At 33.7% G+C, this 17,463-nt stretch overlaps 1 protein-coding gene across 1 annotated transcript in view; it reads left to right on the plus strand.

Moving 5' to 3' along the window:
• Nucleotides 1-17,463, plus strand: part of RYR2 (ryanodine receptor 2) — a 416,366-nt gene that overhangs the window by 334,870 nt on the left and 64,033 nt on the right. The window contains exons 66-75 of the mRNA XM_040551914.1: nt 1,262-1,343; nt 2,850-2,980; nt 3,725-4,045; nt 5,168-5,408; nt 5,806-5,893; nt 7,541-7,633; nt 7,988-8,158; nt 9,472-9,531; nt 13,826-13,960; nt 17,343-17,455. Coding sequence (XP_040407848.1) covers nt 1,262-1,343; nt 2,850-2,980; nt 3,725-4,045; nt 5,168-5,408; nt 5,806-5,893; nt 7,541-7,633; nt 7,988-8,158; nt 9,472-9,531; nt 13,826-13,960; nt 17,343-17,455 — 1,435 coding nt within the window. The remainder of the gene's footprint in view (nt 1-1,261; nt 1,344-2,849; nt 2,981-3,724; nt 4,046-5,167; nt 5,409-5,805; nt 5,894-7,540; nt 7,634-7,987; nt 8,159-9,471; nt 9,532-13,825; nt 13,961-17,342; nt 17,456-17,463) is intronic.

Here is a 17,463-nt window from a genome sequence, read left to right on the forward strand (position 1 = left end):
CTCGGTTTCAGTTAGCAGGGAATGTGGGTGGCAGCATCTTAGATCCTAAGGAAAAGTGTAAGGAGTTTCTGAAGAACTGAAAGAATAGGTACTGAAGAAGGGAATGTATGTGAGACTTCATTTCTGTAGAGATTCTGATAGTAGCAGATTGTGTCATTTATTTTCCCAAGCCCAATCTTTGCAGGAAAAACTTTTGTAGTCTCCAAGACAAAATTTTAATTGTATGTGTTTTAGGAACTCAACAAGAATTCTGTTGTGCAGTCTGTATTAAAGGAGGGTGTTCTGCTTCTGTACAGATAACTAGCTATAGCAATACCTAAGAGAAGGATCTGGAAGAATAGACTTTTTTTTTTTTCTTAGAATCCCCAAAAATAATTATTTAAAATAGCCTTAAGAGAACTGTTTGCAACCATTTGCTTTTGTTTTGATGGACTTAAATGTGTTCAGACGTAAACATGCACTTTCCTCATTAAATTATTTCTGTAAAATTCAGGAGTCTTTGACAGTATCCAGAAAAAAAGTCATCTGTGGTGTTAAATATATCGCTGCTTCATCATAAATCACTTTTTCAGTGATTTTTCATTCTCTGATAATTCTGTTTTGAAACTGAATAATTAGCCTTATGTGATATTCTTAATCAGCTATTCTACATATCTCATGTTGCTGCCAAACTCTCAATTTTAGAATTCATAAACTGAGAAAGTTACCAATTGGAATTGCCTACCTGTAAGATTATCTTATTTGTACTACTGTGATGACAGGCATCTTCACCTGGTGCTTGTACCTAAGAGTATTACTATGTTTACAGGGTACTCCGTGGTGTGATCATGTACAAAGGTGGTTTGTGTGTCTGAGATTACTGTTAAATACTGAACTTGGAGATGAACAGAACTAAAATCACATTGTAGTAAAGAGCCAGGCAATGTTGCATTGACACGTTACATAGATACTAAATCAATAAATTCTCAGGTTATGCAGTTAGACAGTATCATTGAACAGTTGGTATGCAATTAATTTCAGAAAGTGAGTGCACTAGTTAAATACGATAAAATACAACTGTAATCTTAGCTGATAACTTGGTATTGAATTAAGTAGAAGTTTTGAGTAAAAAGTATGGCATTGAAGGGTCAGAAGATTATTTTTGTATGAGAGAGACATTGCTATTGATTGTCTTTGATAGATTAATGTCATTTATGTAGTTATTGTCAGAAGAATTGTAATGAGGTTATTTTCCTCATACCTATCATTTTCTTTTCTTTAGTGGAAGATGTTCAGGTCTCCTGTTACAGAATATTGGCCAGTTTGTATGCTCTAGGAACCAGCAAGAGTATTTATGTAGAGCGGTAAGAAGAAATGTTCCTCTATATTTATTATTTGTAGTTATACTCACTTTAATTGAATATGCAGTCCAGAAAGCAATATAGGAAGAGGTGGTTGTTGGAAACGTATCTTGAAAGAAAAAAGGTGCTTAGGTATTAAGCAGAATCCAGAGGCATTTATTGTATTATACTTAAAATGTTACATTATACACTTGTCAAAATACATTAATTCAACAAAAATTACAGATAAATAGTCTGACTTTACAATAGATACTACTTTATTTAAGATCCAGCTGGAGAACTGTAAAGATATGTTATTCAGTTAGGCTACTGTTGTAATTATTTCTTATATATTCATAGAATCATAGAATGTCTTGAGTTGGAAGGGACCTTAAAGATCATCTAGTTCCAGCCCCCATGGGTAGTCCCATAGGAGGGATATATAATAATCGATAATTATTGTGTATTGTTACCTACAAACATTGCAAGCGGAAAGCAACATAGCATGCTTCTTTTATGTGTATGTAATGGATATATACCTGGATTATGAAGACCTAATGAAAAGAAAAAAAAAATGTAAGAAGGAGCAAGTGGGAAAAATAATAATGAGAAAGAAGTTAGATTTAATAAAATGAAGTTAACAAACTGGATCAAGAAAGAAAGTTAGTTCCTAAAATGAGTTAAACTATAGACCAAAGATGAATCTTGTGATCCGTGAGTTTGGAGGCCTTTTTTAACTTGACAGTTCACTTTGTTCCTGGAGTTCTGTCATCTGCATGGCTCAACTTGCTTAGCTAAACATTTGTCACATTTCTAAAATTTGCTCTGGTCACTGGATTGGAAATCCAAACAAACAGTTTTAAATGTCCCCTTAAGGACCTAAGTGAAGTGACAGGTGATCACTTGCTTCTTCATAGAAATGGGCTTTTTACAATTTTGACACATTTAAAAATTTTGGGCCTCAAATAAATGCTGTCATATGTTTGAAGAGATGAGAGCAGTATTTTTCTGCAAAACTCGGAGGTATTAACCAGTATTAGCAATTTAGCATTCTGTGAGGGACTTGGCTTTTTTTTCCAGGCTAATGTCTGCTTATTACTATGTCTCGGAAAAAGGAAAGTTTTGTAATTCAAATACAATAGTCATATGTGGTTTCTTGATACATCAGTCTATTCAGTAACTTTTTCTTAATAGTAGAAACTATAAAGTCAGTAAAGCTGAGAGGAAAGGAATGCAACAGAAGCCATTATTATGATGACTTTGTGTTTTCCCTGCATGTTCCTCATTTGCTTCCAACTAAGTAGTCTATCTTTGACATTTTATGTCATAACATTTCATTCATATATTAGCAGAGTTTGTGGTACTTCATTTTCTACTACCTTTTCGTGCGTTGATGATCCTAATAATGTACTAGCTTATCTATTTGAGATGAGCACATCTTAGAGTAAAATAAAGGCTGATTTACAATTACCCCAGAGTGTATTAATTCATCAAAGATTTGTGTATTTAATGATGTTTATTAATTCACAGGCAACGATCAGCACTAGGAGAATGCTTGGCTGCCTTCTCAGGTGCCTTTCCAGTGGCTTTTTTGGAAACTCATTTGAACAAACATAATATCTACTCAATTTACAATACCAAGAATGCAAGAGAGAGAGCAGGTATTTCTAGAACCTCACATGATGTTTATGAAAAAACAGATTTCTCTATGAATGTTGTTTGCCCTAGTAAATGTATTTTTGCATACAGATTATAGTGCAAGAATTTTCTTTTAATCTCTTAATTACATTTCTTTCCTAAATGAATGGGCAAAGTCTGGTAAAACTGATTATTTTACATTTTTAAAGATACCAATGTTTTAATTTTGAGATACTGTTCTCAAAATATTGCTTTGGAATCATGTAGAATCATGTGGAGATATATTTCATTGTATTAATATTTTCTGAACTGCAAAGCTCATATTGGAAGAAATTATTAAATTTAATCTTTAATTGTTGAACCTTGCATAAAGGAATTATTTTCATTATAGAAAGTTTTATTATTGAAGCTTGTTTGTAGCCAGTTTATTACTAAATGGTGTGAAAATGGTTTTTTTTTGTTGTTGTTTGGTTTTGTTTGTTTGTTTACCCCTTTGATTAGAAGTGTATGAATGTAAATACAAAAAAAAGAAAGAAAAAAAAGAGGGGACAGAATAGCAGTTTATTACTAAATGGTGTGAAAACGTTTTTTTGTTGTTGTTGTTTGGTTTTGTTTGTTTGTTTACCCCTTTGATTAGAAGTGTATGAATGTAAATACAAAAAAAAGAAAAAAAGAAAAAAAAGAGGGGACAGAATAGCAATTGGAGATAATTATTTTCCATGTATGACTTAGCTTATTGATTTTTGGACTTCTTTTTTTTTTAATAGTTCTCAATTTGCCTACTAGTGTAGAAGAGGTTTGCCCAAATATTCCTTCCTTGGTGAAGCTAATGGAAGAAATTGTGGAACTGGCAGAGTCTGGCATTCGTTACACACAAATGCCACATATAATGGAAGTGATACTGCCTATGCTATGTAGCTACATGTCACACTGGTGGGAGCATGGGCCAGAAAACAACCCTGACAAGACTGAAATGTGTTGTACAGCCTTGACATCAGAGCACATGAACACTCTGTTGGGTAACATATTGAAAATCATCTATAACAACCTTGGTATTGATGAAGGAGCCTGGATGAAGAGGTTAGCAGGTAAGATGTAAAAACAAATAGATGAATAAACATGTATATATATTGAGAATGTATATCCATTTATACACTCTGAATTACTCTGCTTTTTTCCTGTTAAAGCTTGAGCAGAATATCACTCTTGTTTTTAAAGAATACAAATTTGATGAACTAGAACTGCTGAGCATAAAGGAAAAGTAGTATAAGTGGTGTGTTTTAATCTCTTAATAAATAATTTAAGAAGTACATTAAACTATTTCTTTTTCCCCCAGAACATGCACATACATATTTTGTAGTATACGAGTGAAATCACAGTAATTTCAGTTTTTCATTTAGGCTTTCTTATGACTTTTCAATGCTTATTGTAGTAGTAATTTTACGATAGCAGTCTGGATTCCTAGTCTATTGAGGGCTATTAATGAAAGGCATTCTATGGATAAATTGTAATTACCTAAAATTCTTTGTAATCTAATGGATATGTTACAAATGGTTTTGCCCTAATGGCCCAGATGAAGTTCTAATTTATGTATTCATTTTTATGAGTAGATTTGCAAAAAGCTTGGGCTAACAAATTTCAAATGGCTCAAATGACTGGTTGGTGGATGGTTGAATCAGTTTCATTTCTGTCTACACAAGCCTTCCATTGTCCTAAAGTGTGTAAGAAACACAGACAGGCTATTTGTGTAGGTTCACAAATATCTAGAGCTTGTTTTCCAGCCCTACTTCAGTCAAGCTAATAAACAACATGCAGAAGAGGAAACAGTGCCTCATAAAACTTGTGTGAGTGCTAATTTAGCTATATATGTATCCACCCATACATACTATTACACAACTTCCACATTGCTCAATAAATTATCCAGGCAAATACCAGTATGTTGCCAGAATGCCTGTAAAGAGGCACCTCAAAGTTTATGATCTTGCAAGCTTAGTCTGTTAAGTTGTGATTTCTGCCATCATAGTTACAAAGTGAATTGACTGTGAAATCCTGACTGCATTTAATTCTTGGCAAAACTTCTGCTGATTTCAATGGGGGCAGGATTTTACTCTGTAGTCTAGAAATAAGACACAAGCTGGAGGGGGAAGATAAAAATTTTTGTTTGTATTTTGTGGCCAGGTGTACATTATAATATTGATTGCCTTAAATAGTGTTTTCCCAGCCCATCATAAGCAAAGCGAAACCACAGCTCTTAAAGACACACTTCCTGCCGCTGATGGATAAGCTAAAGAAAAAAGCAGCAGTGGTTGTATCGGATGAAGAACATCTAAGAGCAGAAGGCAGAGGTGACATGTCGGAGGCTGAACTGCTCATCCTAGATGAGTTCACCACTTTGGCACGGGACCTCTATGCCTTCTACCCTTTGTTGATTAGATTTGTGGACTATAACAGGTATGTGGAGAGGAACAGGTGAATAAATCTTAAAATCTTCCTGTTGATACTATCTCTTATCCCTTGATATGTCTAGCACTGAATTAGCTTTTACTCAACCTGACAATCTTAAAGTTGATCAAGCTGATGCTTTGCAATTTAGGAGAAGCTGGAGCCCTTTTCAGAAGAGGAGAAGAAAAACAAACAGAAAATAAAGTAAAGGCCCAATCCAAATGTATTGGATTACAGCTAGTGTTAACGTAAAAGGATTTTAAGGATTTAGAAATAGGACATCAAAAAGCGACTGCTACTAGAAAGGATTAAAAAAAAGCATGCTTGGTTTTGTTGGCTTTCGTCCATGTAAAATGTTGAAAACTACTTTTGAAATCAGCATTTTTGCCCTTTTACTGAATTTTAGGGCAAAATGGCTGAAAGAGCCCAACAGTGAAGCTGAGGAATTGTTTCGCATGGTGGCTGAAGTCTTCATTTACTGGTCAAAGTCTCATGTAAGTAATTCCTTGGTAAATATATTTTAAGGTAGTTTTCTTAATCAGGACAATTATTAAGTGATTGTGTTTGGGAAAACATATTTTCTGACAGAGGTGAAACTGCAGATGGGAAGGCATTAACTCAACCAACTGTAGGGAACCTGCTTTTGGCAGGGGGTTTGGACTCGATGATCTCCAGAGGTCTCTTCCAACCCCTGTGATTCTGTACTTCTGTGATTAATGACTTTCATATTCGACACTTCTAAAATGTCTGCCTAGTTGTGGGAGTTGTGTGTTTTGTAGCATAGTAACACTATATTAGTTGTCTCATTTAAAGAAAAAAACTTTTTCCTAAATTGCAGTCTGCGTGCTTGAGCCTCTAGGCGGTTACAATAAAAAATATTTTGAAAAGATACTCAACAGTACTAGTGAAATGAGAGTTTTCTGAAGGAAAGGCACAGCATGACTTATAGTGACTTAATTTGTGTTGCAGTGCAGATTTTTATTTCTTTAATAAATGTTAAAGGTGTAAAAATCAATTATTAAGCCTAGGTCTTTATCTGGCTTGCATGAATGAAAGCCAGTAGGGAAGCTGATGTTCTAAGAACAAGGAAGTATAAAATACATCTTAAAGTAGTTCTCCAAATAAAATATTTTTCCAAGATGATACTGTTTCATATTTGATGAATTTTACCAGTTAAGGATTTCTTCTTAATTCCACTTCTACTAAATACAGAATGCTTGGTTCTCAAGTCTGATTTCTGTAGTTCATATGCAAAAACCAAGGTGTCTGAAGTAAGACCCCTTAATCAGACACCATTACTGATGGTGCATAAGTGAAAGTAAAGTATGATTTGTGCAAATACTGGAGCAAAAGGAAGGAAAAACTCAAAACTGAGAGAAACTAAACAATTTCAGATATTGGATCTTGTTATGGACTGTGTCTATACTGAATTTCTTTTCTGCCATAACCTCAGTTTTTTCAAGTTTTGGGAACAAGATGCCTTCTTATTTGTGTAGTTGTGCCTCAGTTTGACTGTAAGATTTATTATTTGTAATTATTATAATAAACATTTACGTGTGCAGAAAACTCATTGTACAGTAAATAGATACTAGATCATCAAGTTACTTGTGTATGTATAAGATCAGTCTTTTATTTAAACTTGTATCTAAATAATACTGGGGTTTATAAAGTTAAAGATGAAATGGATGGTTTATTTGTAAAGGCAATATTTTTATAGTGAAGTAGAGGAGATTTTATCATGGCTGCTTTTCTTGGGGGTGTTTAAGGAAAAGTTGGCTGTAGTGCTTAGGGACGTGGTTTAGTGGGTAATATTGGTGGTAAGCGGATGGTTGGACCAGATGGTCTTGGAGGACTTTTCCAACCTTAATGATTTTATGATTCTGTAATTCTATAACCAGAGAAACGTGAAACTATAGTGTAGAAAAAAAAATAAATAAAAAGAAAACACAAAATCCTGAGACATTTAATATAAATAAAGCTGAAATTCAAAGCTGTTTGATCATCCATTCTATTTTTCTGTCCTTGTGTTATTTTTGTGGATTTTATAAAATTCCATTTCATCTACATTTTTATGTAAGATCTGTTTGGATACATTCCTCACATACTGTAAGCACTTTTAACTAAGATTTTCTATGTTTCAGAATTTCAAAAGGGAAGAGCAGAACTTTGTGGTACAAAATGAAATCAATAACATGTCTTTCCTTATCAGCGACACCAAATCTAAGATGTCCAAGGTAGTGTAAATATTTTTATATTTTTCTTTCTGCAAAGGGGAAGCTGATGGGAAGACTCCAGAGAAGCATGGTTATTTATTTATTTATTACTATATTTATTGACCATTTATGGGAAGAAAAAGCACTGTTGAAAAAAAGCAAAAGGTAGTCATTTAAGAAGCACAGTGGACTCTCAAGATATTGATGCAAAATACTGGCAATGATATAAAGGCAACTCCATTTTATAGTGGTGCAGCTGTATAGGCAGTAAGGAAATTTTCAAGCCAGAGACAATACAACTATCTATTTAATATTGGATATATATTTTTTAAATTTTAATTTTTATTTCTTTTCCATCTTTGCTTATTGCTGCAGTCAGCAGTTTCTGACCAAGAGAGGAAGAAGATGAAGCGGAAAGGTGACCGGTACTCTATGCAGACCTCTCTCATTGTGGCAGCACTGAAGAGATTACTTCCCATTGGCCTAAATATTTGTGCCCCTGGAGATCAAGAACTAATTGCACTGGCCAAAAACCGATTCAGCATGGTAGGTGCACTTGTTGCACTTCTAGAAGGAAGAAATATTTTACTAATGAATTTCTTTGATTTTTTTCCCATTTTGTTCTTACAGCACAACACAAATACTGTGCAATCTGCTAATTTCTGACATGATCACTTTGATCAGGAAATGTTGAACTTTATTTCATGATAAGCAGGGCTAAACAGAAGATATTCTGGTATCGTAGAAGTGTTGCTGGACTTCACTCTTCTGCCTTTCAACTTCCCAGATGGAATGTCTGACCTTGTTATTTTCCAGTCTTCAGCCTGGAAAATGAAAATTTAAGGCTAGCATTAGAAGTGGAACGTTCACATTAATTCTATTTGCTATATAATAACCTCATTTTAATGTTGCAGTGTGGGAATATATAGTTAGAATTATTATTAATAGTCAAGACTATAATTCTGTTGAATAAAGGCACAATGGGTGGCTGTGGTAAATAGCAATCTACATGTTCTCATTTTCAAAGCAAAAAAAAGTTTCAATTTGGGCATATTTATTTTCTAAATGATCAGTAAATGGATAGAGATGACATTCTTAACTAAAAACAGTTATTTCTCTCTCTTAATTTTTAATGCTAAATTATGTTTGTTATATTTTATGAAACTTACATTAGGGAATGCATATAAGAACTACTTGTTTCCTATGTTCACAGTCAAATAGCATAAATAATTCTTTTTGATCACTCCCATGTGAGTACAAGAATTTCTGTAGGGATCCAGTTCTTACTGTTTTAAAAGGATTCTCCTAGGAATAAACTCACAGTGCAACATTGTGATTGTAATTTCGAATATACTCCCTTCTCAAGCTGTGAAGCTTTGTACAAACTGGCAGGCTATTTGACCTTTTGTCAGCTGAACTGGATGTTTTTAAATAATAAAAGTTCTCTGAAAGAAGCTGATATCAAATCAGAGAAGGCTGTGTTCTGTGATGTGTTGTAAAGTAAGAAAAAGTTCTGTTCATGATATTGGTTTCATTTGGTCAAAGTATGCATGTGTGTTTGTATGTGTATGTACTTACATATCCATAAAGTAATAATTTTAATTCAAACCTTTATTCAGTGTAATGACTCAATGTGAACAAATACGAATGTTGGTATCCAGAACTCGTTCCTAGGAGTTTGGATATGGCTAGCTTTGGCCTCTCACAAAAAGATATATTACCACAGAAATTTTCTTCACTTCCTCATTGTCAGTTTTATTCATCATCTGGACCAAACCCAAGCTGAACATTTATATTAACAGTATGTTTTCTTAATTACCTTCTATGCCTAATTTATATAATTTGTAATTTGTTGACAGAAAGATACTGAGGATGAAGTACGAGACATCATACGCAGTAATCTTCATCTCCAGGGCAAGGTAATTTATGTGCAGTTTTTAAACATGACCTTTCTTCTGTTGAATTCATTGTTGTCACATTTCATATAATGACAACCTGCATCAGTTATTTAGGATAACTCATAATCCCCATTTCTCTTCTGGCAAGTAACTTTTTCATTTCAATGGTTAAATATTAGTTTTTTAATGTGTTTATGTATGTATTATATAAAATAGCCTGTGACCTTTTGAATCCCTGCCAGTTAGCACCATTAATATGAAGCTGAGCATGGTATATCACTGTTTAAACTCTGCCTTCTGATTGTTTGAGGTAGAATTTGCAAAATGCTCAGTGTTAACTTATATCTGTTTGAAGCGTGAGGGAAAGGGAACCTGCCACTTTTGTATACTCTAAAGTAGAAAATCACTGCTTGGCTATATTTTGTCCGTGTTTTGCAGCCCACAGAAAAGAAAGCATTTTGAAAGAAGTGTAGATTTTTTTTTTTAATTGAATTCCAGTTACTGCCAGATGAATAGCCTTAGGGGAGAAGTCCTGAACTGGCCTAGTGTAACCTAGCTGTTTTCTTTAATGCTTCAAATAATGGCAAAGAAGAGGTCAGAATATGGACGTGGAATAAAATGATGTATTGAAGGAAAAAGCAATCTGACCCATGGATATTGCTTTATCCAGCATTATCCTTTACCTACTCCCTCCGCTTCCCCCACCCCCCAAAAGAGTTTTATTCACATCAGGGATAAAGCTAGTATTTGCCATAGTCATTAATTGATGACAAGGAAAAACAAAAAACAGTGAGTTGGATATCTGGCTTTTTTTTTTTTTTTTTTTTCCTGAAAGGGTATTTAAGAATCATCCTGAAGTTTAGATTCCACTGCAAGTTAGTACATGGCAATATGTATGTTTGTTTGTTTGTTTAAATGGTTTGGAAGTGAGGTAGTTCTTCCAGGATTTTCTCCTATCTTCTGCTTTCTCTATATTGCTGCAATGTCACACAAGATTATATGGAGCTTGGGGTTTCTGGGAGCTCACAAAAAGATGCATCATTTTGCAAATCTAGTGTTTAATGATTTTCTTCATAAAATGTTACAAATCAAAGTCCAATGGCTTTAAATTAAATGGATTACACATAGGAAAGTTATCTCTGACTATGAAAGATTTGGTTAAATCCTAAAAAAGAGCTTGAAATAATTATCTCTATTTAGTGAATATTATTATGTACTGTAAAGCAAAAGAATCCACACAGGCATTCCTCCATACTAGGAAGAATGGAGCATTTATAAAGATCTATGGTATATTTCATAGGTAACATGTATGGGTATACTTAAGCAGTGACACACACTATGAACACACGAACCTGAAATGTATTGTGATTTTATATGTGAATTTGCACGATGTTTACTTCATGATAAAGACAGGTATTTCTATTCTGACATTTTCAGTATGTATATACTGCCATTTTGTGAGCCACCCTGTTGTAAAGTCCTTCCTGGCATTTCATGCTGCTTTGTAGGACTTGGCCTCCTATTTTAAGTGTTACCTCTTCAGTTTCTATTTTGTTTATTTAGGGTTATATTCCACATAGTGCTATTAAGAGGCTTATGTCTGTTACTGGTTTGTTGTCTTGGAGTAGTGATACTTCTTAGTAACTTTACCTGTGCTTTCTCTTGAGAAATTTCCTTTACTTCAATTAGAAGTTTGCTGCTGTTGAGCAACATATAGCCTCCTCTGTTTATAATACATGAGAGTAAAAGTATTTCTAAATTTCTTAAACTGATGAAATTACTACTGCCTTAATAATTAAGAACTCAATAATCTTAGCTAATCCATAGTACTCATTGATTTTTTCCAGTTGTAAACTTATCAGGAGTGACTCTGGATTTTCTTCATTGTAAAATGATTTTCCAGAGGAAGATGACATTCTAATATTGATAGTATTTAGCTAACCAAGACAAGTAGCTGTTGTAAAATGCTATTCTAGCTTCACTAGCTATGAAAAGCTCCGATTTTGACCTGTATGTGAAAAGTAGGCACTCAACTGTGGACAGAATAGAGCATTCTTTAGACTTGAAAACTCCATTTTATCGTTGTATTTATTATCTTTATATGGCTTATTATCTGAGTGGTTTGTTCCTGATGAAATATATCTTTTCTTGAATCATTTAGTACTGACATATTCTAGAGTTCAAATTAGAGCTAAATGTAAAATTTAATTATTTATAGTTACGTCTAATGTTAACTTTAGTAGTTACTTACAGTTGGTTACTCTATGATTCTTTGATGTCACTAGTATTTAGTCACTGTATCATGTGACTGTACATCGAGTACATGTCAGATAAAGTCAAAAAATCATGCTTCCTGTTAAGAAAAACAATGCCAATGTACTTTGTGCATATACCACCCTTTTTTATATAATGGAGTTATACATAAAAGCAATGTAAAACAAATGGTCTTCAATTATTATTTAATGTTACCAGTTAATAATGTAACTTAGTTATGATGGTGTTTGTGTAAGGTGACTTTCAAAACAGGGGAAAGCTATGACTTTATCAAAAGTCTGATTTTCCTCCAAGCACAGCAGTATTACCATAGCAATATTCTTTTTTTAAATGATGTTTTTTGTTGACCACTTTTGTTTCTCACAGACACTGTGTTCTGTCATTTGTGTTAGAGCTAACGTGATTTATCTCAATTTTTTGTTTTTGGAAAACTGCAGTGTTCAAGAATCATCCTTCTTAATCTTTATCTATAAATGTTTCAGCATCTGTTTCATGCATTTGTCTACCTTTGTCTACATTTTTGTTCACCCTGTTTCTGTCTTTCCTTTCCTTGCATGCCTGCATGCTGTTACTCAGTACCGAGCCTTTTATTTCAAGAAATTGATGATGAAACTTGCATTCATTTTGACATGGATGAAGCTCAAGTCACCAAAATCTTCTTCCAGCCATGCTAATTCACACCTTGAAATGTCAACTACTCATGCCCTTAGAAAACTACCTATACAAAAAAGCTGTACCTTGATAGAATGTGAGGAGTCCTCAGATCAAAAGACATCTCTGCCTGTGCATAAAAAGTCTTTTGTGGACTATCCATTCATGATGATCCAGTCAAATACTCACACAAAGACTGTGGATGTGACAGTTGTTAAGACATGGAAAAGCCGAAAGGTGGAAGAAAAGCCTGCCAATTGTAGCTTTCTAGGTTGTAATAAGCTATTATTGAGCGACTGTGTAAGTTTATAATCATTCCTGAAACTTCAGTAAACTGTGTATTTTAAGATGTGTTGTGGAGGTGAATTAGCATTATTGTCTCATTCTAGGCGCAAATTGAAATCTGGATCCACAAAGATGTTTTAGAAAAGTAAGTGTTGAGTTTAAACCCGATTCAAATCCATGGGGTTTAGGCTCCCAAATGCTCTAGGAATCAAGGCCAGTGTCACTTAAATTGCAGTCAGGAATAGATCACTGGTCACAGCTCTCAGTAAAATGGGTTTCACATTGCATTTGTCTTCAGTGCTATTGGCACAAAAAATAGCGCTTTCAATGTGTGTTGCATCACTGTTGAATAGGAGAAGCACTGGGGAGACAAAATAAACCAAAAGAGAAAAAAGAAAAAAAATAAGACATGGATAGTAGTAAGACTGAGAACCACAAATCACCAAAAGGGAGAAAATTAAATGTAAAGAGAAAAATGAGAAGAATGTTTTGCTTCATACAGCTCTTTATAATTTGTAGGCTAATAAGAAAATACATATTTAATTTTTTTTGATAAATTAACTTTTAATTTTTTATGTAGTAATCAGTTAAATTAGGATTTTCTAATATTTGAAAAAAGCTTAAATCCAAAAAATCAGATGTAAATAAGATTTATTTTCATGACTAATTCCCATGACTGAAAGCTAAGTAATCACAAATAACAAAAGAACAATTTCATCGTTATTTGTTTTAATAACTGGAAAGACAGTGTATAAAGTTGTGTCTCTGTCTACCTCATATTCATTACTTTTCCTCAGATAATATATTCATCACTGGTACCGGTGCCATTTGTTGGCCCATGATCATTTGCTCTTTGTATGACTGTAATACCTTCAGTCCTCTGGAAGCTTTCAACAAACCTCACACAAATCAGTCTTAAGTTTTATTTGCTTGTGTTCTCCCAGTCAACATAGTGGACGCCCTATGGGTTAGCCATGTAAAGGTATGGGTTAGCAATATAAAATGCTTCTGTTGTCCTTTGAAACAGTTTCTGTACTAATTAAACTATTTATCCCTACATTTGGAACACTTTGCCATGGTTAAACGTGAAATCTTTCTCCTGCAGCTTGAGGATCCCGCCATTAGATGGCAGATGGCACTTTACAAAGATTTGCCAAACAGGACTGAAGATTCCTCAGATCCAGAGAAGACTGTGGAAAGAGTTCTTGATATAGCTAATGTACTTTTTCATCTGGAACAGGTGATACATATTTTCTCAATTATGTTGCCTCTTATTCTAAACAAAAGCATTCAGCCTCTCAGTTGTACTTTCATCTGTTGTATTTAACTTTATATTATTTTTTCCTCCTTTTGGTGGCTACCGTTTAGATGCTTTCCTTTCTGGTTTTTAATCCAATATCTTGTGGTCATATCAATCATATAATGTTTTTGCAGCAGCTCCAACAGTCCTTTATTAGGAAAAGGACTACTGATACATATGTTTTAGCTTCCTTCTGGTGCACTGCATCTAGCAGGAAGTGATAACAAAATTGTCCACGGAGCATGAAATGTGATTAAAGAAAACAATTTAATTACTGAAAAATGTATTTTTTTCAAGCTTTTTTCTTTATTTGAGATACTTGAATTATGGAATTAGAAATAAACTTAAGCTGGCTACATAAATATCTGATTAGAAGTTGCATATTTTAGCTATATAAAGCTGGACAGTGAGATGGTTTGAAAGATAACTTCTCTACTAATGGCTTTAGAGAGCTATTTACTGTATACCAATTAGAAAAAAATGTAAGAATTTCCAATTGACAAAATAATTTGCTAAAATTTGAAATTTAAAAAATTATATGTTGGTACATTCTACAAATCAAAGACTATTTAGTAAGTTTAATTTTCACATTTTGCTTACTGAACTGTATTTTTAACTTCAGATTTTTTTCTGTGGTTGCAAGTCTGTTTTTTGTTTTTTTAATATACATATATATATATATATATGTGTATATATATATATACACTGAAAAAGCAGCATATTAACCTTAAGGGCATTCCTAGTGGCAGAGATGAGCACTGCTGGTTACACCATAGACAAAAGTGATCGCACATAAAATTTGCCCTTTTTTTTTTTTTTTTTCCCCTTTTGAAAGAATACTTGAGAATTCAAGGCTGTCTTGCTCTCTTATTAGATTTTTTTTTTGATTTCAGAAGCTTGGCACAGGTTTTCATGTAAGAAAGCTTCCATACTTTGAAGAGATCACTCGTTCAGTCAAGTAGGAATCTAAGAGACATACGAAAGTGCTTGTATATACATTGTGGTACTTGATTGCTAAGAAAAGTGACCCTCAGAAATCTTGGTATCCTGTATGCACAGTATATTGATATAAATACATATATCCCAGCTATTCTTTTCTCACACGTCTTCTCCATATAGTTTGCCAGCCTTGCAGACTGGCAAATTCAGCAGATTTACGTAGTTTAATAGAAGATGAAAAAGAGGAAGTCACTAAAGTTTACCTGTTACTGAATGCATGTAGAACAAATAAAAAGTGATAGAATGTGTAGTAAAAGCATGACAATCATGTTAGCCTACTAGAGAAAGAGTTCTGTTATAGGATCAATTTCACCGCATGTTGAACCCAGTAGAAGTACAGAACAGCATGGATTTCCCTCAAAATCCTGTATGGATGTTTCATATCAATTGTTTTAATGAAGTAAATGCTGGCTACTTTTATTCTGTGTACTTGGAACCTTTCAGTTTAGGGATTTGGCCGCACAGCTTTACTTCTCTTCTGTAGACAAGTGCTCAGGTATAGTTTTTTTGTTTGTTTGTTTTTGTTTTGCTTTGCTTTTTGCTTCTGTCACTGAATGGGTAATTCTGTGTCTTTAGAAATAATGGGTATGTAGTTGCTGGGACTGTTTCTATGATAAACTGTATAGTTCTTTGTTCTTCATATACAAATACTCTGGCCACTTTCCCTATGGCACTTGGAAGGATGAGTACTTCAGCTATTTGTATTTTCTTTCCTTGCACAACTAATTTATTTGTTTGTATTGTTTTCAGAGATCCGCTTGTGTAGGCCGAGGCTATTTCTTTTGGGAAAGTATAGAGAGTTTGTTTTTGAAGACATTGCTAATTATCTAACTCACATTTGGGTTTGTCTGACTTCTAAATTGCTAGCACTGACTTTGTTTTGTGTTTGTAAATATGTTTGCAGTGAATACTTTTCTATCTTTTCTCATAACAAATATTTTTTCACTTGCGTTTTATATTTTGAAAGAAATGTGTTTTAGAATACTGCCATTTAATCTTACAAGAAGTGTAATTCTCCAATTTTACTGAATGCTTCGTGGTATTTTTAGACAGTTTAATTAAATGCTTATTGTTTAACTATGAGTCATTTTTGGTATTTCAATAAACTAGTAAAGTCCTCTTTGATAACTGTATGTGGATTGAATACTCACTGTTCGGAAACATCATCACTACTTCATATTCTAAGACAAAATGTTTTATTTTACTACTAACCAGAATCATTAAGTCTTTCAGATTAGGGATGCTAACTTCCATAGACTCTTTTGATGGTGCTGGGAGGCAGAGGATATTATTCCACTAGCACAGTAGTCTGTAAAACAAACCACTGAAAAAAAAACACAGACAACACTTCTTCCCCAACCCTTCCCAAACAATCCCTCACTCCCAACATTACAGGAGTAGTGTAGCTTAAATCAAATCAAACTTTGTGGAGCAGATGTAAAGTAAATTGCAAAAACTGTGAATAGACCATGTGAAAGGAATGATCTGTAGCACAGCCTGGAATCAAAGTTCCCAGCCAGTCAGGCTATGTACTGTTGGTCTTCCAGACCACAACAGTCATTTTCTTCTGATGGAAACTAGGATAGAAGGTAGAACAAAGGAAAATGAAAGAGCAAAGGATGAGAATGGAGCAGACCCAATCTTATCTCATGCTACTTTAGAGCCAGGATGCAGAAAGAGAATTCATCTGAAAGCAGATCTGCAACATTATGAAATGTAGCTGAATAAGATATTTTGGAATATCTTATGTTCATTGTAGCTATTTAGATTCGTGGAAGAGATTTAGTTCTAACTAAGTCTCTGTGCCTGTGTCTCGCTTAAAGTTAATTCCTTTCCATTGTAGCTGGTCATGGTAAATATTACAAATAAGTGCTTAATAATATTTAGGAAGACTCCCTCTGAGCCTGTACACCTCTGTGAAGGTGTACAATTTAACTCTACATAAAGAGTAGCATACCAAAGAAAGAGTGAGTGAAGTTCTTTGTAATAAAATTTAAGATTTCCTGACAGATGGCCTCAAGATAATAATACACTATCTGGAAGATCTAAGAAGTAGGATTAAGTAAAAAAGGAAAATAAATATACCATAAAAGGAAAGGGAGATTTTGTTTTATTATTATTATTTATTTTTTTTAAATTGGATTTCTACAATTTGACTGACCACTTGAATGAAATCTGTCTAGAACACATTTTCCCATCTATTATTCTTCTCTTATCTTTCCAGTTGATTTATGTTATCTAACAGTTTTATTATTATTACTATGCCCAGACAGTGGAGACATTGCCATATTGTTTATTTTTCCATATATATTTTATGTAACAGGTTGAACATCCTCAACGGTCCAAAAAAGCAGTGTGGCATAAGCTGCTGTCTAAACAGAGGAAAAGAGCAGTGGTTGCCTGCTTTAGAATGGCACCATTATATAATCTGCCAAGGTAAGTGC

The sequence above is a fragment of the Cygnus olor genome, chromosome 3, assembly GCF_009769625.2.
Source record: "Cygnus olor isolate bCygOlo1 chromosome 3, bCygOlo1.pri.v2, whole genome shotgun sequence".
NCBI classification, from domain to species: Eukaryota; Metazoa; Chordata; class Aves; order Anseriformes; family Anatidae; genus Cygnus; species Cygnus olor.